Below are 24,709 nucleotides of genomic sequence, written 5' to 3'. Positions count from 1 at the left end.
TGCCCGCTACAAAGTTTCTCCCTGCAGGCGGTCACTGAGTCCAAGGTGCTAAAGGAGCTCGTTAAACTTGACCCCCCCAAAATATCTGGGTCAGATGGTTTAGACCCTTTCTTCTTTAATAGCGCTCAAATATATTTTGTTTTTAGATACTTTGAGCAATTGATTGAGGTCTGCCTGGAGAGTGGAAGATGGACAGGGTTTGCATTTTTGGAAACAGATACTATTTGAACTCAGGTCTGGGATTTGAGGTTGGTGGTGGGTGAGCACCCTCTGGGACAAAATGTGCCTTCTATTTGGAATTTAGCAGTGCCTGCCTTGGCAACCTCTATTCTGTGTAATAAAGCAGATATTTAGGTTGAGGATAAGATGAATGCTACATTATGTACGGGCTAGGTCTCTGTTGATGCTACAGACATTCCGTTATGTCGTAGGTCTGTGTTGGTGTTTGACTGAGACATATTTTGAGACTAACTGCCTTTGCTGAGCGGTGAGGAGAACGGAGGTTCGCGGGTAGCGGTCAGTTCTGCCAGCCCTTTCATAATCACACAGGAATGATGCACATCCCAGTCAAACCCACTGCACCAGGGTAAAAGAGTTATTGCCGTAGTGCTGTTTCCTGAACTTCTGCCCAAAAGATGATTTAGATACATCACAGGCCTGGGAGCCAACGGAAGAGTCCTTGGACAGTTTTTTAAACAAACACACGTCTACGTATCTACGTCTCCATTCCGTATCTATAAAACTGAGGAATTCAAATTCTGAAAAAATGAAACAGGCAAGAAAAATAAAAACTTCCTCTCACCAAATTATGACATTTCCAAGTCCAACATGGTAAGTAGTCTAGGTCGTTTTCCACGAAGACTTCTTGGATGAGGTGAAGTACAATTACTGTGTGAAGATTTATATTAAGTTAATAGGATCTGGCGCTTTGTTTTACAATAGGCGAAGGCTCCTTAGCTCGGGCAGGAATAAGCATTAACTTCAGAATTCTTTAAAAAGCATTTTATTCACTTAATACATAGGGTGGTTTTAAAATTGTAATATGGATACATTAAAATTGTACAATCCATACAGGAATTATTTTTCATAGAATTCCTAAATACACACATTCATTTACAATGTGATTATATGCTGTCACATAATCAAAAAAATAACAGAACAGAGTACAAGAATTAGTCTGATTCAATCATAAAGCAGACATTAGTTCAGGACAAATAGACCATATAATATCCCAATGGAGTATACTCTATAAACCTGTTTGGAAGGTTCTGGATGCAGGTAAATCTAACTAGTGTTGTGTAAGTGTGGTTCATACAGTTCAAGATTGTGTCCAAAATAGAACCCTATTCCCTATATAGAGCGCTACTTTAGACCAGCTTGGTCAAAAGTAGTGCACTATATAGGCAATAGGGAGCCATTTGGGACACAAACCAAATGTCTCTGCAAGTCATTCCCAGACTAAACATGAATAAAATAAGTATTCTCATGCAATTACGGATGAGAAATAATTATATTCTGATTAGATGTACTGTAAAGGCATCTGTGTCACTCCTGCCCCAAATATAGGACATAGGTATGGCCACCCAAACCTACATTTCCCAAACACATTCTGGCACTCAGGTAGGGCTGGGCGGTATACCGTATTTTACTTAATACCGGTATTGATGCACTTACCAGTTTGAGTATTTACTTTACCTTCTATAACGGTATTTCTATGTTTGGTTTGTTAACTCCGGCTCGTATAATTTACTCCATTTTCTACTTGAGTTGTCTCTCTCCATCTGCTGCATGCCGCTAACCACACTAAGCCAAGCCCCATCACTTAAGAGAGCAGTTGCTTGACATGCTGCTTTCCACAAGCGTTCTATACACTATTACTTTGTGTACCTTCCTGTCTGCAAACTACTACCTACTAGTTTGTATTTTCTTAGCAAGGTGTTGCTAAAATAATTTGTGTTAGTTGCTAACGGTATCTTATCAGAGAAGAATAGGTCGAAGCATGAATATGTTGGCTAGCTAGCTACATTAAGTTAGAAAACATGTTATGTAACATTTAATTAGGGTCACCTGGAAACACTGACCAACACTTGGGTTCCTAGCCTGTCAAAAATAATTCCTCTGATTTATTCATTCGTCATGTCAAACAATGTATTCAAGGTGCTGCCCACTATATTCCAACTATAGAATTAGAATAATCATTACATTTCCATCACTCCAACAGTTCACCAATTAACTGGGCCTATATTTTTTRCCCATATCATCCTGCATGGCACAGTGTGGAAATTATAATAAAAGCGCAGGAAATATAGAAATGAATCAAAATGCATTTTGTTTGGAGTTGGATTGAACAGTATAAATGGAGAAAGAGAACTCTGCAAAAACCATTTGTACAGGGTTTAAGCCTCTTTAATTTCAGATTTCAATGGAAACACCCATATGACTCATTGTATTCTTTAATATAAAACACTTTTCCTTTTGTATTTTCTTCCCCACATAGGGATGAATTAAGAAAAGCTGAAGCTAAGCTATAGCGTTGATATTACTAATATCATCTGTCTGAGTGGCAGATGGGCTGTGACCAAACAGGCTATTAGAACAACTAGAAAGAAAACAGCAGTGTTCGTTCGTTTAGTTCCTTTTTCATAACACACACAATAGAAAGCCACCCCCCGGTGCCTGCCAATCTGTTTGATTTATAAACCCTTCAAAAACACGCTGAAGGTTTGGAGTCCATGTCAATAAAAGTAGAAAAACTTGGTAACTTACTTTTGAACAAAATAGGTTTGTGGACAAAAGAGAGACTCATTATGTGGGACTGAGTGGTGAAAGGGAATACAAGACGACTTGGGCTGATAAGACTATAAAAAACAGAGCTGTTAGGAGAGTGAGCACTGGAGGATGACAAAGGTTGCATGATCACACAGGGCAGATACACCGGAGAATCAGCTCTGCAGCCAACACACACTAGTTGTGCTTGCCTTGCTAAGAGGAACAAAGTGCTAAGGGAGAGAAAATAGGGGGAATCTACAAAGAGGGGAGGGCAAAGAACATTTGTAAAGAAACGTGATTGAGAACAGGTGATAAAAAAATGATCCTTGCTAAATAAGCATAATACCCACATGTGCTATTGATGGTATTGTGTTTTTTCCTCACTATTCATTACCAAATCATACACTCATTAATTTTCTCCATTCCTGTCAGTGGACAAAAAGACAGACAGAATGAAACACAGGGAAGACGACTTATAAATAGCATTATAGCCATGATACCAGGAAGTGTGCAAACAGCAATGTCCCTATGAATGATCACAGCCAGGAAGCTTAGGGTGCTGGTCAGGAGCAGCCTTGCTTCACACCACACCTCAGGGGCTGATGGGGGAAATAGTCTGAATACCATAGCCTTCATAGTCCTCTTCAAAGGACATCAGCCACTAGTGTTTGGTAGGGTGTCTTTCAAGTGTGTGTGTGTATGTGATTTTTGTATATGTATGTGAGTATGTGTTGTCTACACCAGGGAGCAGTAGCCCCCACAGCTACCCCCTGCAGCCTGGTCTTGCCTGCCCAGCTGGACTCCTCGGCCCTGCGTCTCGCTCTCCCACAGTCCCGGGGTTTGGATGATCTTCTCAACCAGTTCCTCAAACGCACACTGCACCCCATCTCGCGTCTTCGCACTGGCCTCTGGCCCACACGAGAYAGAGATAGAGACAGAAAAAGAGAGTGTGAGAGGAGAAATAAAGGATACAGACAACTGCCAGTGACTGGCTGCTTCTTCATCTCATCTAGCTACTGAACTCCACAGCTGCAGCCGCAACGCAAGACGCTGAAAATATACTGAAACCAGAATGTGTAATTTTCCTGAAGATTCTTTGTGTGCCTCCCCTGTGCATAGGGCCCAACAACACCATTTACCCGTGACTATATTCATGACAGAGCACAGACTCTTATCGCTTAATTAGAAATGTGCTCCCCTGTGCTATAATTGGATAATTTCAACATCAGGAAGTTATTTTAGCTAAAATAAAAAAAAATATTAAAAGTTTGCGGTTACTCAAATAGCCGTAAACTCTTGATTGGTAGAACTTATTTCTGTTCTGATTGCTGAATGGAATAGCGAAGACATGGACAAATAGTTTATACAATAGTTTGTTGTCTTACTTGTTGGGAAAGAGGTCAACATTATTGTTTCTTAAAGTGGAGAGAAAACAAGTAGTTGACGCGGTTACTAAAACAGCCGTATCTCTAAAACAGCCGTGAAACAATGTTAGACAGAGGACAAAAAAAAGAGTTAAAAATAGAACTAGGCAAACATTTCAATACAAGTATGAGAGATATCCAAAAAGCAGATTCCCCTGCATAACGATAACTCATGCCCCGGGTCAGTCCGAGAGGCGAGAAGAGAGGGGAATCTTCTCAGCTCCTGGCTTACCTATAAACAGCATGGAATGTTTTCTTGCAAACTTCAGGCCTTCGTTCCTGTCTAGTTCGTGGTTTTCCTAAAACAAAGAATAGTCATRTTTTATGAGGTCTGTCCGGCATACCTGTCAGCTATGGGGAATATGACTGGGCTGGGAATACAGGAAACATAGTAGTCCAGTCAGTCCCACAGACAAAGGCTAGTACTACACAGTACTGTAAATGATGACCCTGTAGTAATAACTTGAGTAGACAACAACAACAACCAAGGACATATAATGGTGGAAGATGAGCATGACATGAATACAACAGAGGCAGCAGGATACATTTCAATGTAATTACATGTTTAAAAGAACACAAACTTATGGAACTAAACCCAGAGAAAACAGTTGGTGGAACATGTGAACATTTTTAAAAACACTGCTGTGGGCCACATGGGCTTGGGCTGTGTTAAAATATGATGAGGACATACACACTAAGACCTCTTCTCTCAGTTCAGTTTAAATGGGACACAACTGGATGGGGGAGGTAATATTATTAACAATACATTCCAGCTCAAATTGGTAACACACCCATGTAGTAACAATGTTATTAGTGATGCACCGATATGACAATTTTGGCCGATACCGATAGTCGATATTTTCCTTGCCCCAAAAAAACTGATACCGATCTATATTTTCTTCCAGCCTTCTAAGCATTCTAGTACAGTTAAATAGTTAACACACACACATGGATGCAGCGGTCTAAGGCACTGCATCTCAGTGCAAGAGGCGTCACTATAGTCCCTGGTTTGAATCCAGGCTGTATCACATCCTGCTCGTGATTGGGAGTCCCATAGGGCGACGCACAATTGGCCCAGCGTCATTCGGGCTGTCATAGTAAATAAATAAAATAAACAAGCAATGATTACACTTGTATTTCATTTGGCACAACAATTTATCGATACATATGCTATAATGCTGGTAAAGTTGTCTCGCGCACCAACAGTGCTGGTCATTTAAAAAAATGCAAACATTGTAGTTCTTCCCCAAAAACATAGCAACACGACATAATCTGTTTCAGTAGCTATAGTTAGCTAGCTAACTATACATGTAGGTGTCCTCTAAAATAACCCTATTTTATAAGACAGTTCTTATTTGATTAATGGTGGTCGGACCCATCTATGTGAAGCGAGCCACAATAAGGATTAGCCACAATAGTGGACTTTGCGGTTAGCCTTTAAAATAAAAGTATGGCATAATTCTACTATTTGTATTCATTTGCATTACTGTCAATGGCATACTTTTATTTTGAAGGCAATCCGCAAAAGTCCACTATTGGGCCTAATCCTTGTGGCTAGCTTCACAACACATAACACAGTCCGGTCGAGCCTCACTAGCCAGATGAAGTTAGCTGGCCGTTTATAACCTTAACTTTGGGCAACAGGGTTAAGTAGCTGGCTAGCTATTTATTTTCATGAACTGAAGTTCAATTTCAATAGGCGAACAACAAGTGGCCACCTAGCTAATACTTTGTCACAAGGAATTGCTAAGAATAATGAAAATGACTGCAGTTTCTACTGGTCATTGTTTTCAGGCTGGTTGTATTGGTGCTAGCTATGTACTAAGCTAAAGCTAGCTGCTCAAGAAGATGCGGTCGAACAAATGATGCTTTATTACCAACGCGGTATTGTAAACACATCGTTTCTGGCCAGTGTTTGCAGACGTTTTTGTACAGTTGACAGTGCTACTGTATCTTTTTTGACACGCAAAGACCCAAACGGTGTTCCATAGTATGTATGTCGTGAAGCTTATAGCAGTGACGCTATTACTGTGTAACTCCGGTAGGGCAACATCTGAAAAATAGCACACTTGGTAGTGTGTACCGGTGCTTGACCAGTCAGCGGAAGCCAACATTACCCACGACAGATAACGGTTGATTGTCAAGGGCAAGGAATTCCATTATCTTGGCTTTAATGGATTTCACCTATGAGTGGTCTCGCTGAAATTTTCTTACTCTTTCAAATGACTGCTCGATCCACACAGCAGACATTCTGAGCTAGGTTAAGAAAAAATGTACGTGGCGTCATTACGTCATGTACCAACGTTATATATGTATGCACGGTAGCGTTGACATCGGCTTTTAACATCGGGCCGATACCGATTGTGACATTTTTAGCTAATATTGGCCGATTCCGATATGTTCACCGATATATCGTGCATCCCTAGTTGTTATTGTAGTATTTACTGGATTACTACACAGGTATAAAATCAAAACTTAATGTAAAGTGTTACCCTCATACTTAAATAGAAAACATTCCACAAATTGTATAATGTATGAAATAAAGTATGTGTTGTCATTCTGAGGACGGAATCCCTTGTTACCTGTAAATTATAAACTAACACATTTCTCCCTGATTCCAGACCACTCTGATCTGACAAACTGTATACTTAACAAAAATATAAAAATACATGTAATGTGTTGTTCCTATTTTTCCATGAGCTGAAATAAATGTTCCATATGCACAAAAAGCTTATTTCGCTCAAATTCTGTACACAAATTAATTTACCTCCCTTTTAGTGAGCGTTTCTCCTTTGCTAAGATAATCAAAATGGATTAAACAGCATGATCATAACACAGGTGCACCTTGTGCTGGTGACAACAAAAGGCCACTCTAAAATGTGCAGTTTTGCCACACAACACAATGCCACAGATGTCTCAAGTTGAGGGAGTGTGCAATTGGCATGCTGACTGCAGTAATGTCCGACAGAGGTATGGCCAGAGAATTTAATGTTCATTTCTCTACCATAAACCGAATCCAATGTAGTTTTAGATAATTGTACGTGTATCCAAGCCAGGGGTGTTGAGGAATATTTCTGCCTGTAAAATAAAGCCCTTTTGTGGGGAAAAACTCATTCTGATTAGCTCGGCCTGGCTCCCCAGTGAGTGGGCCTATGCCCTCGCAGGCCGACCCATGGCCTGCCCAGTCATGTGAAATCCATAGACGAGGGCCTAATTTATTTATTTCAATTGACTGATTTCCTTCTATGAAGTGTAACTGTAAAATATTTTAAATTGTTGCGTTTAAATCCACACACACAAAAGTATTCACCCCCCGTGGCATTTTTCCTATTTTGTTGCCTTACAACCTGGAATTAAAATAGATTTTTTMGGGGTTTGGATCACTTGATTTACACAATATGCCTACCACTTTAATGATGCAAAATATTTTTTGGTGAAACAAACAAGAAATAAGACAAAAAAACTGAAAACTTGAGCGTGCATAACCCAGGTTATGGGTTATAACTATTCACCCCCCCATAGACAATACTTTGTAGAGCCACCTTTTGCAGCAATTACAGCTGCAAATCTCTTGGGATAAGTCTCTATAAGCTTGGCACATCTAGCCACTGGGATTTTTGCCCATTCTTCAAGGCAAAACTGTTTCAGCTCCTTCAAGTTAGATGGGTTCCTTCTGGTGTACAGCAATCTTTAAGTCATACCATAGATTCTCAATTGGATTGAGGGCTGGGCTTTGACTAGGCCATAAACTACTCGAGTGTTGCTTGAGCTGTATGCTTAGGGTCATTGTCCTGCTGGAAGGTGAACCTCCGTAATAGTCTCACATCTCTAGAACACTGAAACAGGTTTCCCTCAAGAATCTCCCTGTATTTAGCTCCATCCATCATTCCTTCAATTCTGACCAGTTTTCCAGTCCCTGCCTACGAAAAACATCCCCACAGCATGATGCTGCCACCACCATGCTTCACTGTGGGGATGTTGTTCTTGGGGTGATGAGAGGTGTGGGTGTTGGGTTTGTGCCAGACATAGAGTTTTCCTTGATGGCCAAAAAGCTACATTTTAGTCTCATCTGACCAGAGTGCCTTCTTCCATATGTCTGGGGAGTCTCCCACATGCCTTTTGGCGAACACCAAACGTGTTTCCTTATTTTCTTCTTTAAGCAATGGCTTTTTTTTCTAGACACTCTTCCGTAAAGCCCAGCTCTGTGAAGTGTACGGCTTAAAGTGGTCCTATGGGCAGATACTCCGATCTCCGCTGTGGAGCTTTGCAGTTCCTTCAGGGTTATCTTTGGTCTCTTTTTTGCCTCTCCGATTAATGCCCTCCTTGCCTGGTCTGTGAGTTTTGGTGGGCGGCCCTCTCTTGGCAGGTTTGTTGTGGTGCTACATTCATTCAATTGTTTAATAACGGATTTAAATGGTGCTCCGTGGGATGTTCAAAGTTTGGGATATTTTTTTATAATCCAACCCTGATCTGTACTTCTCCACAACTTTGTCCCTGACCTGTTTGGAGAGCTGCCGAGTGTGGTTGCAGACTCTGGTGCCTTTCAGAACAGGTGTATATATATACACACTGAGATCATGTGACACTTAGATTGCACACAGGTGGACTTTATTTAATTCATTATGCGACTTCTGAAGGTAATTGGTTGTACCAGATCTTATTTAGGGGCTTCATAGCAAGGGGGTGAATACATTTAAAATTTAAAAAACAAAACAAAAAAATGTCATATCACCAATTTGAACTATTTTGTTTATGTCCATTACATGAAATCCAAATAAAAATCTATTTAAAATACAGGTTGTAATGCAACAAAATAGGAAAAACGCCAAGGGGGGTGAATACTTTGGCAAGGCACTGGATACCACACACACACACACACACACACACACACACACACACACACACACACACACACACACACACACACACACACACACACACACACACACACACACACCTTATCAATTTTATTCCCAACCAGCATCTTGACGAGGTCATTCCTTGTACAGTACGTCTCCAGCTCATTGAGCCAGTTGTCCAGCTTGGTGAAAGTATCCCGTCGTGTTACGTCATACACTGAGGGAGAGATAAGAGATGCTCAATCAGAAACATTTGATTTCTTCTGTCACCAGAAGGCTGCAGGACATACTGTCACTGAGGGGGGCCATTGGACCTTTCAAACCATGTTCCACAATAACCCAACATATAAAAACACCAGAATCTGCTGGCACCGCCATAACTGTTGGGGAACGAACAGCTGACTGAAGACGGGCTGGCCAATTACTGTCATCCAATTACCGTTCCCCATAATTTCATGACCGTCACAGCCCTACCTGACCTGTGTATCAACATAGTGAGTTACAACACTGGTCCTGGTCTTAATAGGAACTGAAATGATGAGGTAGGGTTGCAAAATCCCAGTAACTTTACCCAAATTCCAGTTTTTCAGAAATCCTGGTTGGAGGATTCCTAGATTTCCTGCTAACTTGCCCTCCTGATACCGGGAATTTTCAAACATGATTTCTGGAAAACCTGGGCATTGTGCAACTCTATGATGAGGAAAAAGATACCTACTTTCATTTCGAATGGGAGATCTACTTCACCCGTGGTGTTAACCACTATATCATAGCCTCCACACATCGTGTGCTTTGGAGGATGTCTGCTTTAGCATTAAGAGTAGTAAAGTCTGTTCCAGAGAGTAAGGAAGAGGACAGGATGAAAATCCATCACTGTCTTTATGGTGGCTGTCCGGACCAACAGTGGCTGACTGCGTCTAAAGCGTCTGAATTATGAAGTTGTTTGCTCACCCAGGATGACTCCCTGAGCGCCCCGGTAGTAACTAGGCGTCAGGGTTCGGAAACGCTCCTGGCCAGCCGTGTCCTGCAAAACACAACCATTACAGCTCTTGAGTCTGGACCATAACAGCTCTGGGCACATCAAAACACAACCATAACCCTCTCAGCTATCATGCTCTGGACACATGGGGAGGAAGATATGGTGGTGTGACTAGGACAGAAGCATAACAAGTGATGCAGGACCAGGACTAAAGCATAGAGATACATTTGACTGCCATTTATCATTGATGGTTGGTCCTCAGAATGCTGTACATGATCGCTATCTTGTGGACATTTAGTGAACAACATTTTAAGCGGAAGGAATGGGAATTCAGCAATGTGATATTTATTTGACTGAACACACATACCTAGGAGGTAGAACTGTCAACAACAATACAATTGAATGTGCATCCCAAACCAGCTCCTTACGAGTCTGAATTTCTAAGTTCAGAGGACAGAAGAATACATACCCATATTGCCAACTTTGCCTTGTTCCCATCCACTGAAATGGTCTTCACTTTGAAATCAACGCCTGCATGAACACACACAAAATATCACAGATGATTCATCACACAAGTCATATACGCCAAGAATATGAATCAAGAAGAAGTATGATGATATGTGATTCATTTAAAATGAATGGTCAAAAACATTCATAGGCCTACATACCACACAATATGTGTCTGAACTAAAACTAACCCTTCCACTAGTCAAGACAGGGTTTCAACTTTGTGCACTTAAATTATGATGCGAGTCCTGATTTAAAACTACACAGGGAATATGTGGTTTAATATGTAAAAATCAAACAAATACAGCAGCTTTCAATTTAAAAAAAACTCCACATGTGACATCGCTCAGAAGTGTAATGATTCATTCTTTAAAATCCCCTCTGTTCGGCACGAGAAATACATTTACATAAAATAACAGTGCTGTGCTCGTCACACTCGATGAGTAAATCTATTCTATGGCTTCTTTCAGCGCACATAGCATGAAGCGTTTGGCTGGACGTAGTTTTAGCACACACTGAAAGATTTATCAAGAAAAACATATCATTTGGATGGAGTTGTTTCTGTCTGGACCAGGCCCCAGACAAGATCCAAAACAGAGAGGGGGGGAGGACATCAGCCTCCCATTTTCCTACACTCCACGACCCAGGAGGTTGTCAATCATGGCTCCTCGTTCTTCTCCGAGCCCAGCAGGGTTGCTCCACTTCTGTCGCCAGTCGCGTAGCGCACCGAGCAACTGACAATTTACACTAAACAGTCCTGCCGGCTAACAGGCCGTGGTGTTTAGCACAAACTACAGCAGTTCACCAAGTGCCATGATGCAGCATCTGATTGATATATCATCAACCCAACAATAACTCACCATACTATGTACATTTTACTCACACAGCATATTGTAAAATATACTGTGTCCGTAAAATGTATGTAGTGTATAAGCTGGAAGTAGATGCCTAAGTGTTGTTGTCCATTAGTTTACTCCAATTAGGGGATGGTTAAAATAATAAAGGAAATTATATTTAAAAAATATATATATATATTGAGACAGGGACATTTCTAAGTGAGTGTGTATATATATCTCACACACACACACACACACACACACACACACACACACACACACACACACACACACACACACACACACACACACACACACACACACACACACACACACACACACACACACACACACACACACACACACAAAGAAATGTCCCTGTTTTTTGAAAGAAAAGCATATTTGTCGATTAAAATAACATTTATCAGAAATACAGTTTAGACATGTTAATGTTCTAAATTACCATTTTAGCTGGAACCAACTGATTTTTCAAATCAGAAAACCCTTTTGCAATTATGCTAGCACAGCTGAAAACTGTCGTGCTGATTAAAGAAGCAATAACACTGTCCCTCTTTAGACTAGTTGTGTATCTGGAGCATCAGCATTTGTGGGTTCAATTACAGGCTCAAAATGGCCAGAAACAAGGAACTTTCTTCTGAAACTCGTCAGTTTATTCTTGTTCTGAGAAATGAAGGCTATTCCATGCGAGAAATTGCCAAGAAACTGAAGATCTCGTACAACGCTGTGTACTACTCCCTTCACAGAACAGCGCAAACTGGCTCTAACCAGAATAGAAAGAGGAGTGGGTGGCCCCGGTGCACAACTGAGCAAGTACTTTAGAATGCCTAGTTTAAGAAACAGACGCCTCACAAGTCCTCAACTGGCAGCTTCATTATATAGTACCCGCAAAACACCAGTCTCAACGTCAACAGTGAAGAGGAGACTTCGGGATGCTGGCCATCTAGGCAAGTTCACAACAATGTTTCTGTAGCACTCAGGTAATTGGTTTGCAAAACAAATGCCCACTGGATTGATGAAAAAAATCATATCATCATTCTGACAGGTAGGCATTAGCTACTTTGAAGTTAACATTCCAATTGAGAAGGTTAATGGGAAAGCCTTTCCATCTCTACCAGAAGGATATCATTAGCACCGCACACATACACAGATAGTGGATTTCCTGTGCCGTTTCAGAAAGTTGCAAGAAAATACAAGTCACTGATGTATTTTGTTCTTGTCCTATGATTAACTTGACAAATTAATGCATTTCTAATAAATTCTAATAGATTTAGTTGATTTTCAAGTGAGTTCAATAAAAAAAATTATATTGTTGAATTCCGTTTTAATGTCTGGATTCTGTCCGCAATGCAGATTTTATATGGCCCTAAACATAGTGAACATAGTGAACAAAGGCACCAAGTCAGTGCCAAGTATTTTCCCCAGGTTAATAGATTACAGACAAACAGTGTCTGAGGTTCTGCTTTTAGGCTATTTATGAGATATTCATCTGAATCTCTCATCACCATAGTAGTTGTTGAATAATAGGGAGGTTGGCTCTATTTAATGTCCAAGGGGCAATACAAACCATGTGTTCCAATACAGACTTATTTAACATGCTGCTACAAAATTAGAGCAACTCTCAAGTAAGATGTCTACAGAGACCTCGGAATGTTTATGCCAATGACAGATTTTGACACGTTTATAGTGAACTGTTGGGTTTCGACACCCACCATCTCTGATTGTTCTGAAATAGTTTATTTTGTTAGATAAGATTAGCATCCCTGCAACATTATTTTGATTAAATATAATTTGATCTGAGAAATTAAGCTAATTGATTGCACTTTAATTTGATTGTCCATTTTAATTTATAAAATTCATAATTACAAATAATTTATAGACTGCAATTTCACACCAAGAATCACAACCAGATATAATAACAATTGACAAAAACATGATAATTTCAAACCTTACATTTGTATACGATCACGTGTCTCTCTATTATTCGTGGGAATACTTGGGAACAGATTTCCAAAATTTAAATAACTGGTGTTTTTATTTTATATATATTTTTCTCTCAAACTGGGGGGCAAATACAACCACCATTTTTTTTTTAGATACATTTTTTAGATAGTTAAGGATGATTTTCATTTTAAACAGTGGAAAACAAAACCAAAGCATGGATTACTGTCATACCTAGTCCAGAGACTGCTTACAGGGTAAGGAAACTAATATAATATTTTTTATTTGGGTGAACTATCCCTTTAACGTTGGGGGGGGTTGTTAAAAACCAACCCGGAACAGCACCATCTAGTGGTCAGAAACAGGTAATGACGTAGGCTGAGATAAACATTTCAACTTCAATGACTCATTTCTCTGAACAGGGGAAAAAAACATCACCAAATTCACTGGTTATACATTACATAGGAGGAAGAAACAATACTGTGAGCCGAAGCTCCCATACTACTAGTCAGACATAGAGAACTGATACCATATACTTGTTGTTGGGGTGGGATTGGTGTGGGGAGATCGTTGGTGGCTTATGACAACTTATTTAGATTCCTCATGTCTAACTCTTGGTCCAAATCGGATGTTAGGTACTATATTTATTGGATATTATATGAATCCTCTAAATTAAAATGGCCAATTTGGGTGCAATCAATTAGCTTAATTTCTCAGAGATCAAATTATATTTCATCAAAGTAATGTTGCAGGAATGCTAATCTTATCTAAACTACAGAAGTGATTTCAGAACAATCAGATGGCAGGTGTCATGCTTGATGAAATGACATGGAATGACCCTGTTGCTTTATACCACAGCTGTCAAACTCATTCTACGGACGGCAGTGTCTCTGCGGGTTTTCACTCCTCCCTTGTACTTGATTGATGAATTAAGGTCACTAATTAGCAAGGAACTCCCCACACCTGGTTGTCTAGGGCTTAATTGAAAGGAAAAACAAAAACCTGGGCTCTCCATTAAATGAGTTTGACACCCCTGCTTTATAAAAATAGAGGCAGGAATAAGCAGGAATTGAGTGGTTTTCAGCAACAAATCACAAGGGACTTGTGTCAATGTGGGGAGTAGCGTAGCTAGACTTCTATGGGGACATCTGTTTGGCAAATTTAATAAGTTGGCCAAGTAAAATAGGAGTGAGGCATGCCTACCTCTCTAAGAATCCACAGGCATGTATGGTTGTTTCAACAAAGACTACATTGTGCAGTCTGAATATCTTCAGAGAAATCACATTATAGTAAAAAAAAAAAAAAAAAAATGTTTTTATGTCACCCCACCCCAGTAGTAATCAATAGCTCTATGAATGTTTTGCCTGTCTTGCACTTCTTCCACTAAGTCACTCCTGGCTGTTAACCATCTGAAGGCTACCTGAAAATAATAATAGGGGTGTCTTTGAAGAGTCTAATGTTTAAATACATTTTGCTACTCTGATATAATTTCCAGATACGTGAAGGAAAGAAAGAATTATCCTTTTCCCAAACCATGTATTTCACCATTAGATGAATTACTCATTCACTGTAGACCGGGTTGTATCTCAAATTCATTTTGTTGAATTTAGAGAGTATTACATTTCAAATAGTTGTGATATTATCTATGCTTTTGGTTCAGAATACTAGTTAGTGAGTACAAGTTATATATTCTTTATTTAACTTTTAGGCAACCCAACTTATTTTTTCTTCATACAGTAAGAAATTACTTACCTATTGTTGCTGCTAATTCTGGGTCAAATGTGTCATCTGTGAATCTCAAGAGAAGACTGCAAAAAAAGAAACAAAAGACATTAACAGGGAACTTGATGAAACCTTACCATGTCTCTTCTYTGGCCGATACTTAGAAAATATTTATTTTGACATGCGAGTCAACACTTATACAGAGTTTTTAGCGTAGGCCTACATAACACATTTGAAATGAGGGCAAACGCCACAAAGTCAAATAGCCAAGGAAACTTTTACTGGTATTATTTACTGGTATTGTGTTTGGTTTCCAATTTGCCTAGATATCGCTAAATGAAAATCAGCCCTGCCCTGGGGAGCTAAATGGAGTTGTTGTCACCCCCCCCCAGGTCTATTTATTGCAAAATGATTGGACATGAGAACAAAGGCCTACATATTCAGCACAACAACAACCAGACATCAGATTACATCACTACTTGCTGCATGGTCAGAGGGTCAGTGTTCAGTTGTGAGTCACTAATCAAGTGCTAGGAACTGAATCACAGGGCTAATGATGTAGCTAATCCTTCTTATTTCCAGTCAACCCAAACACAGAAAATAGCCTAATGCTCAAATATTCTTATTCAACCATACTCTAATTTCCTTCATCCATATTCATAAGAAATTGCTTCATCAGATAGAATGTCAGAACAATGACTGATCATTGTTTTATGTCTCAGTAGCCTGATACCTCAGTAGCAATGCGGTTAGCCTAAATAATAGCACAATAGCAGTGCAACAGGCCAATTTGTCTGGTAGAATGAAACCTCTTCTCTGCTAGGGATATTTCTAATGATTTGAAGACCTAGGCAGAGGGGAGGAAATAGAGAATGAGATCATTAGTGAAACACTAGCCTTGGCCTACATTGCTCATACCAATAGTTAGACTTACTGTATCCTCATCAAGAAATGGCATGTTAACTTAACATTATTTAACAAAAAAACAAAGAGGACTGTTTACTGAAATCATAGAATTTCATTGTCTGATAGGCAGTAAACCCTCCCTCACCAGTCAGGTGGAAGGAATATCTAGTTTCACTCTACCGTTGGGTCGTTTCTTTAATTAAACAAATTTATTTCATTATTTCGAGAAAATTAAGGCTGTCTGGTCTGGACCAAAGGCATTGAATGAAAATGACATCTGACTACTGGGTGCAGTAGTCATCACGGTGCCATCTCCTCATTGGTTTTTAGTAGCATATACCCATGTGGGTAATTGAAAAATGAACTGAGGTCCACACCCCAGTCCAGTTGATAGTGCACCTTAAAGTTGGTTGCAAACCTCCATATAAGGTCCAAAGAAGAAGCCTGAAGGAGAGATTACTAGAAACGAACTCAGTTTATCTGTGGATTAATTGTCGGAGTAGAGGACCTTCTGCATTTCAGGTAAAATAACAACCCAATGTTTATATCCCTGGACAAATTAGCTAGCAACAGCAAGCTAGCTAAATTGCCATACATGTTTCATGTTTTTCGACCTGTCCCCAAATTAATATATTTGGTTCAGAGTTTTGATATTTCAACCTGCGTGTCCTGATCGCATCTGGTGTGGGTGGACAAAATCAACATGCGCGCGCGGTCTGGTCAGCATGTTAGAATCATTGGATGAAGGCATCTTTTGTAGGAGGGAGTTTTTTGTTAAGATCCTCATCTTTCATTATAGCAAGATGAAAAAAGGGTTGAATTGATACACACCATTTTGGTCTCACATGGCCATATCTCCATGTTACAGTGCTTGTTTATGGAAAACAGATGGAAGACGAGGCGACCACCTGTGCTAATTAGCTATCTTGCATGCTCTTAACACCCGTGTGTAAGCGTAACTCGGGAAGAGTAGCAGAAGTGTAGTTTCAGTGGCTGGAGGCACCCAGAGATGTATGGATCTGTGCAAAACCGCTACAGTAAGTGTATCTTTTTAATTTTAAGGATTCTTTCTCGCTGAGCCATATCGCAAGCTATGATTAATGAGGTTTCTCAACATAAAAAAAACAATATCGGGATTGTAGATCACATGAGGCAGTCGTGGGCGAAGCTAATGGCTGAGAGCTGTAGGGAGAGTTTTCAAGAACTAACATTACTCAGACATACCAGAATTCTTTCTAGCAGTCTAAGAGCCAGAGATATACAGCTTGGTAACTACAATATACTCCACGTTGGCACCAACCAGTGCATAATAATAACATTCTACTTTTAATTTTTTTTCTTGGAACATATGGTGCCAACATAGRATCCATTAACATTATTCTCAGTTGAGTTTGCCAAACTCTTTAGCTATGCTAAGGCATTGGTCTTCACATAAGCATTTGTATCACTCACTCAGGACACATAGCTAAACTCTGCTGTCACGAGGCAGGGTTTATCACTTCGCTGACACTTCTAATAAGTGAAATCACTTACTGATGTGACTACTGAAGGTAGATCAATGCATTTGTTTTGGCAAACTGTGTGAAAATATGTAATTACAGCCACCCTAATTGTTCTCCACTTAAACACAACGTTCCACGCAGCAAGCTAGCAAACATTGTTAGCTAGCTGATGTGGCATAGCAACCAACTGTGTTACCTTAGCCTGTTCGCTGTGGTCCCCTAATATACATGAGTTTTTGCTTTGTTGACAAGTTCTGCTTATCTGACAATATTGACATTTAATTATTGGGCATGTTTTTAAACGAGACAACAATAGCTCCTAGCTAATCGTCCCAGCTAACAGTTAGCTAAGTGAAGTTGTTGTAGAGCTAACGTCAGTTGGTTACTGTAGCTTTCTTACCTGGACTTCCCAACGCCACTTTCTCCAATTATTAATATTTTCAGTGTTGTCAAAACGTCGTCTTCCATCTTCCTATCCTATGTATAGTTTCAATTCAACGGGTAGCTGTAAAATACAACCCAGAAGTGTTGTTTGTCAGCCGGGGAGCTGAATGATAAGACAACCAGCACTTCCGGTTTCCTTGGTAGACTTCCGGTACAATGTTGAGCGAGTTCTCTTCTTTTCAAAGTTACGTATCAAACTGCTTTTCTTAACAATATAGTTGATTAACAGGCAAAATGTGATGTATTTCTTGTTAATTTTTTTTTTAATACATTTTCCATCAAACTATGGCTCCCCATAATAAAACCAGAGGCAGGAGCTAGTTACAAGTATCTTTGATCAAACCATGCCTCCTCTTTCTAGAACTAATGTAGCAAAGCTAAAATAAGCATTCCATATCATTTAGGTACTTATTTAATAAATAAATTCAGAAACAGCATTGGGAAAAGTTAACATAGTATTGAAATAAAAGGCACTTTAAAAACAAGATGTGGTATTGAGGAGTTTTTGTATTTTAAAACAATTCCAAGAAGCCTTTCACTTAATACTGATTTTACACAATCACTGCAGATGAGGGGTTACCCCAGCCCAATAATTTCAAAAGGGGGAAACAACAGATTAAAACAAGCTAACTTGTATCAATCAGTATGTCTTCAGAACAAAGTTTACAATTTGTTTAACATTGATCAACATGAAACACATGGAATAAGGCTTTGCAAAGAAGGCAGATATTTGGCTTTGCTAGTAATGAGTACAGAAAAGGACCTGAGGTTGAATACTGAAATATTATAGAATAAAACTAAAGTATACTAAAAATAAATGAAACTTCTAATTTTGTCACAAATGCATGTCAATTGATTATGTAATTAAGTGATTTACATTTCTTTATCCCATTAATACAAGTGGTTTTCAATCCCTTTAAAATAGCCTGTTTATGACAGTTTTATGAAATCATTCATTTATCTTTTCAGTCCTTTTGCAAGGCAAAACCTGTTCTCATCAATAGTGCAATAACCTTTAACATCCAAACATCAATGCTTCCCATGTATTAGTTCTTAGCACATCTGCACACCTTAGATGGAATGCGTCCCAAATGTAGCACCTTATTTTCCATGTAGTGCACTACTTTTGACCAGGGGGCCTATAGGGTGTTGGTCAAAAGTAGCACGCTATAAACAGAATTGGGTGCCATTTGGGATGCACATGTTACCTGATGACTATGTTAGAATCATTCAATGATTGACAATGAATGTAATTGATGTGATCTTTAAAAACTACCCCAAATYATGAATCCAGATTCTTGCAATCAGGCTTGATGGATGACTCATTTATCCAAATTAATAAGTATGTAGCCCTGTCTGAGCCAGAACGGCCCATATGACAAGAGCACATCTCCTGTTTCTGTAGTGTGAGGCAGGTTGATGTACAAGTACACCCCCTGAACAGGATGCTAGTCTATTGCAAGGCAAAATCAATGTTTACTACATATGTACCCTATGGTTGAAAAAAATACTTCACAGCCACAATGCAAAATATTGGTATGCTTTAGTCTCAGGTGCTGCCTGACACTCACTGGCAAAATAATAACAAGTCCATGAAGAGAAAGAGAGCACTCTCTGTGCCCATATGGGTATGGTCTCTGAAAGACACAACCCATGGCCCATACCAGTCCCGTGGCAAAATCCTTATTTCTAACCAATTCTTCAAGAAATAAAAAAGCACCTTTAAAGTATATACACATAAGAACTAACTGTACATTTTAAAAGACAATGATTGCATAGAAAATAAACTGTTAGTAAGAAGACCACATGTAGTGGCCAAATGTAACGTTATAATACTGAAGCGACAAGAAGAAGAAATGACCAAAGACAAAAATTAACCCCACCCAACCGTATACCTCTCATGCCCTAGAACTATATTTGCATACAGTGTTGTTCTGGGAGAACTGAAACTCCATCATTTGCCTTCATATTTGGGGTTGACCACCGTCGTAACAGCACTCTTGTAGATGGGATTTTCTCCCTGGAAGGCACAAGAGAAACAAGAAGAAAACGTTAGAATTGTAATTTACAGTCATTATATATGTAACATGTTAGTCATAAGACAAGAGTTGCAATTTATGAGGAAAAAAACCCACAGCAAAATCCGGGCCCATTTAGAATATCAAATCATTGTCAAGCATTCTTTGGAAAGATCATGCCATCATATGGTCATTTTGAGTGAGCATTCGTGTGTTGTCATCCAGGTAACACTGTTATATAAATATCAACAAACGTCTCAGACACAACATGCCATTTCAATCATAGCTTCAGATATGACACAATGTACATACTGTGGTTAAACTGAAGTGTAATAGGCTTACATGTGATGACCTGTTACAGTACTTACCTCTAGTCAAACTTAACAGAGGGGACAGTTTACAGTATATGGGTTTATTGTTGGTTTTAATATACCATCATGTGGATCTTTCTGTACAGTTTCCTCAACTGACTTACTTGGCCCAAAGAGTGACCAAATGAAAGCCAGAAATATTGAGATTGATGAAATAGTGACAGCTTACAGTACGTTGACAAACACAAAGAAACACACAAATAAAGCAAACAGGAAACCCATGCAGGAAAACAGACGAGAGAGAGAAAGTAAATACCAACTTATAGAACCGCAGCTTTACGTCCATAGATTGGATTCTGGAACTTATTAATAGGGCTCTTATATATAGGATTCTCTTGCTATGGGCAGAGAGAGTGGGACAGACATTTCAGAACAGGAAAAAACAACCGAAGAGAAACAGACAGAATGAAATCATGGGTAAAGACAGATGAGAAGGAATGAAACAATGATATATGGAAAAGAGGTTAAAAAAAAACATGAATCCCTAGAGAAAGGAGTATTTCTACATCGGGATCAGAGGCTCAGAAGTTGAGAATCATCTAAGAGTGCTGGGAAGATTCCCTTTATACAGTTGAAGTCGGAAGTTTACATACACTTAGGTTGGAGTCATTAAAACTCATTTTTCAACCACTCCACAAATTCCTTGTTAACAAACTATAGTTTTGGCAAGTAGTTAGGACATCTACTTTGTGCATGACACAAGTAATTTTCCCAAGAATTGTTTACAGACAGATTATTTCACAATCCCAGTGGGTCAGAAGTTTACATGCACTAAGTTGACTGTGCCTTTAAACAGCTTGGAAAATTCCCGAAAATGATGTCATGGCTTTAGAAACTTCTGATAGGCTAATTGACATCATTTGAGTCAATTCGAGGTGTACCTGTGGATGTATTGCAAGGCCTACCTTCAAACTCAGTGCCTTTTTGCTTCACATCATGGGAAAATCAAAAGAAATCAGCCAAGACCTCAGAAAAATAAATTGTAGACCTCCACAAGTCTGGTTCATCCGTGGGAGCAATTTCCAAACACCTGAAGGTACAACGTTCATCTGTACAAACAATAGTACGCAAGTATAAACACCATGGGACAACGCAGCCGTCGTACCGCTCAGGAAGGAGGCGCGTTCTGTCTCCTAGAGACGAACGTACTTTGGTGCGAAAAGTGCAAAACAATCCCAGAACAACAGCAAAGGACCTTGTGAAGATGCTGGAGGAAACCGGTACAAAAGTATCTATATCCACAGTAAAACGAGTCTTATAATCAACATAACCTGAAAGGCCGCTCAGCAAGGAAGAAGCCACTGCTCCAAAACTGCCATAAAAAAGCCAGACTACGGTTTGCAACTGCACATGGGGACAAAGATCATAATTTTTGGAGAAATGTCCTCTGGTCTGATGAAACAAAAATAGAACTGTTTGGCCATATCATTATGTTTGGAGGAAAAAGGGGGATGCTTGCAAGCTGAAGAACACCATCCAGAGGACATTGTTGTTTGGGTGCTTTACTGCAGGAGGGACTGGTGCACTTCACAAAATAGATGGCATCATGAGGCAGGAAAATTATGTGGATATATTGAAGCAACATCAAGACATCAGTCAGGAAGTTAAAGCTTGGTTGCAATTGGGTCTTCCAACTGGACAATGACCCCAAGCATACTTGGAAAAATGGCTTAAGGACAACAAAGTCAAGGTATGAGTGGTCATCACAAAGCCCTGACCTCAATCCTATAGAAAATTTGTGGGCAGAACTGAAAAAGTGTGTGCGAGCAAGGAGGCCTACAAGCCTGACTCAGTTACACCAGCTCTGTCAGGAGGAATGGGCCAAAATTCACCCAACTTATTGTGGGAAGCTTGTGGAAGGCTACCTGAAACGTTTGACCCAAGTGAAACAATTTAAAAGGCAATGCTACCAAATACTAATTGAGTGTAAACTTCTGACCCACTGGGAATGGCATGAAAGAAATAAAAGCTTAAATAATTCTCTACTATTATTCTGACATTTCACACCTTTTACAAGGATTAAATGTCAGGAATTGTGAAACTGAGTTGAAATGTATTTGGCTAAGGTAAACTTCTGACTTCAACTGTATATGTATACAAGTCAGGTCAGACTGCGCTCTCATACAGTCATTGATGTCTGAGGTCTTCTCTATGTACCATAATGAGAGGGTCTAGAAGCCTCAGTGCCCTACCCATTTCACCAGAGAAGCTCTCACATGTGGCTGGTCTGAAAGAGTAATTAGGACGTGCTGAATCATCAAGCATTTTGGAAATCCTGGGTCACATTCATTAGGGCATATAGTAGCAAAATGCTTTGCATTGGAAAAGGAATGAGTGTTTCTTACAGACTATTCCATGTAGTATTCTGTCTGTTTTCTTACATTTGGTGCTGTTAGGTTCTAATTCTCAGAGTAAAAAACTCAACGCTTAACCAAGTTTAATTTTTCCCAGAGGATCAATACAGCTGCATTAGACAAAACATGTTTCCACCACCACAAGTATATATACACTCCAATTTTAGGCACTCCTCCTTCTCTCCAATCCTTACATCTATTATGGTTCGACAGGAAGACGAAGTAATAGGGTAATAAACCATCATTTCTCTTAAGGGGATCTGACCTGACCTCAACCCCTCATTTGCCTAATCCACAGATGTCCATCCGTATTCCCTATAGCAGTCCTGTGACTTCCTCACGTCCACCCGACACATTCCAAAGCCACCTGGCTCCTACAGATAACCATTAACTTCTGATGTAAAAACCAGTCTTTCACTCCTCAGATACTACATTTCTGAGTATAACAATGTTCCAAGTTTATCCCAGAATCTAACAGTGCCTAATGAATACCACCCTGCTGTCCGGAATTTAACCTCTACCTGCTGTGTGTTTAACACGACACTAGATGGCAGCAGAACACCAACCAAACTAGGCTTCTGTAGCAACTCCCAGGAAAAGACAGATGTACAGTACCAGTCAAGTTTGAACACACCTACTCATTGAAAGGTTTCTTTATTTTTTACTATTTTCTAAATTGTAGAATAAGTGAAGAACTCATAAATACTATAAAATAACACATATGGAAACGTGTAGTAACCAAAAAAGTGTAAAACAAATCAAAAACATATGAGATTTTTCAAAGTAGCCACCCTTTGCCTTGATGATAGCTTTGCACACTCTTGGCATTCTCTCAACCAGCTTCATGAGGTAGTCACCTGGAATGCATTTCAATTAACAGGTGTGCCTTGTTTAAAGTTAATTTGTGGAATTTCTTTCCTTCTTAATGCGTTTGGGCCAATCAGTTATTTTGTGACAAGGTAGGGGTGGTATACAGAAGATAGCCCTATTTGGTAAAATACCAAGTCCATATTATGGCAAGAAGAGCTCAAATAAGGAAAGAGAAACGACAGTCCATCATTACTTTAAGACATGAAGGTCTGTCAATTCGGAACAATTCAAGAACTTTGAAAGTTTCTTCAAGCGCAGTCGCAAAAACCATCAAGCGCTATGATGAAACTGGCTCTCATGAGGACTGCCACTGCAAAGGAAGACCCAGAGTTACCTCTGCTGCAGAGGATACGTTCATTAGTTAACTGCACCTCAGATTGCAGCTTAAATGCTTAATAGAGTTCAATTAACAGACAAATCTCAACATCAACTGTTCAGAGGAGACTGAGTGAATCAGGCCTACATGGACAATTTGCTGCAAAGAAACCACTACTAAAGGACACCAATAAGAAGAGACTTGCTTGGGCCAAGAAACACGAGTAATGGACATTAGACCGGTGGAAATCTGTCCTTTGGTCTGACGAGTCCAAATTTGAGATTTTTGGTTCCAACCGCCGTGTCTGACGCAGAGTAGGTGAATGGATGATCTCTGCATGGAGGAGGTGGTGTGATCGTGCTTGGCTGGTGACACTGTCAGTGATTTTATTTAGAATTCAAGGTACAATTAACCAGCATGGCTACCACAGCATTCTGCAGCGATACGCCATCTGGTTTGCGCTTAGTGGGACTATCATTTGTTTTTCAACAGGTTAATGACCCCAAAAACACCACCAGGCTGTGTAAGGGTTATTTGACCAATAAGGAGAGTGATGGAGTACTGCATCATGTGACCTGGCCCCCACAATCACCCGACCTCAACCCAATTGAGATGATTTGGGATGAGTTGGACCGAGTGAAGGAAAAGTAGCCAACAAGTGCTCTGCATGTGTGGGAACTCCTTCAAGACTGTTGGAAAAGCATCCCTCATGAAGCTGGGTGAGAGAATGCCAACAGTAGGCAAAGCTGTCATCAAGGCAAAGGGTGGCTACTTGGAATAATCTCATAACTAACATTTTCATTTGTTTAACACTTGTTTGCTTACTACATGATTCCATATGTGTTCTTTCATAGTTTTGATATCTTCACTATTATT

The 24,709-nt window shown here is 39.7% G+C and overlaps 2 protein-coding genes across 3 annotated transcripts in view; both read right to left on the bottom strand.

Moving 5' to 3' along the window:
- Nucleotides 1-989: 989 nt before the first annotated feature.
- Nucleotides 990-18,056, bottom strand: LOC111953555 (ras-related protein Rab-18). Its single transcript, XM_023972924.2, has 7 exons — nucleotides 17,861-18,056; nucleotides 15,083-15,138; nucleotides 10,498-10,559; nucleotides 10,001-10,073; nucleotides 9,151-9,269; nucleotides 4,426-4,492; nucleotides 990-3,677 (listed from the first exon to the last, which is right to left on the bottom strand). Exons 1-7 carry the CDS (start codon nucleotides 17,926-17,928, stop codon nucleotides 3,505-3,507), a joined length of 618 nt encoding a protein of 205 aa, XP_023828692.1. The 5' UTR covers nucleotides 17,929-18,056; the 3' UTR covers nucleotides 990-3,504.
- A 244-nt stretch (nucleotides 18,057-18,300) lies between these two features.
- Nucleotides 18,301-24,709, bottom strand: part of LOC111953554 (integrin beta-1) — a 38,262-nt gene continuing 31,853 nt past the window's right edge. The window contains exons 16-17 of one of the 2 annotated variants that reach the window (XM_023972921.2): nucleotides 20,554-20,631; nucleotides 18,301-19,924 (exon numbers count right to left, since the gene is read on the bottom strand). In XM_023972921.2, coding sequence (XP_023828689.1) covers nucleotides 20,554-20,631 — 78 coding nt within the window. In that variant the 3' untranslated portion in view covers nucleotides 18,301-19,924. The remainder of the gene's footprint in view (nucleotides 19,925-20,553; nucleotides 20,632-24,709) is intronic. The other variant, XM_023972922.2, reaches the window with a different exon arrangement.

Source organism: Salvelinus sp. IW2-2015, linkage group LG27 (genome assembly GCF_002910315.2).
Source record: "Salvelinus sp. IW2-2015 linkage group LG27, ASM291031v2, whole genome shotgun sequence".
Classification (NCBI taxonomy): Eukaryota; Metazoa; Chordata; class Actinopteri; order Salmoniformes; family Salmonidae; genus Salvelinus; species Salvelinus sp. IW2-2015.
Note: the sequence above shows the minus strand (reverse complement) of the source record. Positions and strands in the feature narration are given on the sequence as shown.

What these genes read in the sequence shown, in the direction of transcription:
- LOC111953555 (XM_023972924.2), bottom strand. Translation starts at nt 17,928, where the DNA reads ATGGAAGACGACGTTTTGACAACACTGAAAATATTAATAATTGGAGAA. An exon ending in AGAATTAGCAGCAACAATAG is followed by an intron (nt 10,560 to 15,082) that starts GTAAGTAATTTC and finishes GTGTTCATGCAG; the next exon opens with GCGTTGATTTCAAAGTGAAG. An exon ending in AGGCAAAGTTGGCAATATGG is followed by an intron (nt 10,074 to 10,497) that starts GTATGTATTCTT and finishes TGTGTTTTGCAG; the next exon opens with GACACGGCTGGCCAGGAGCG.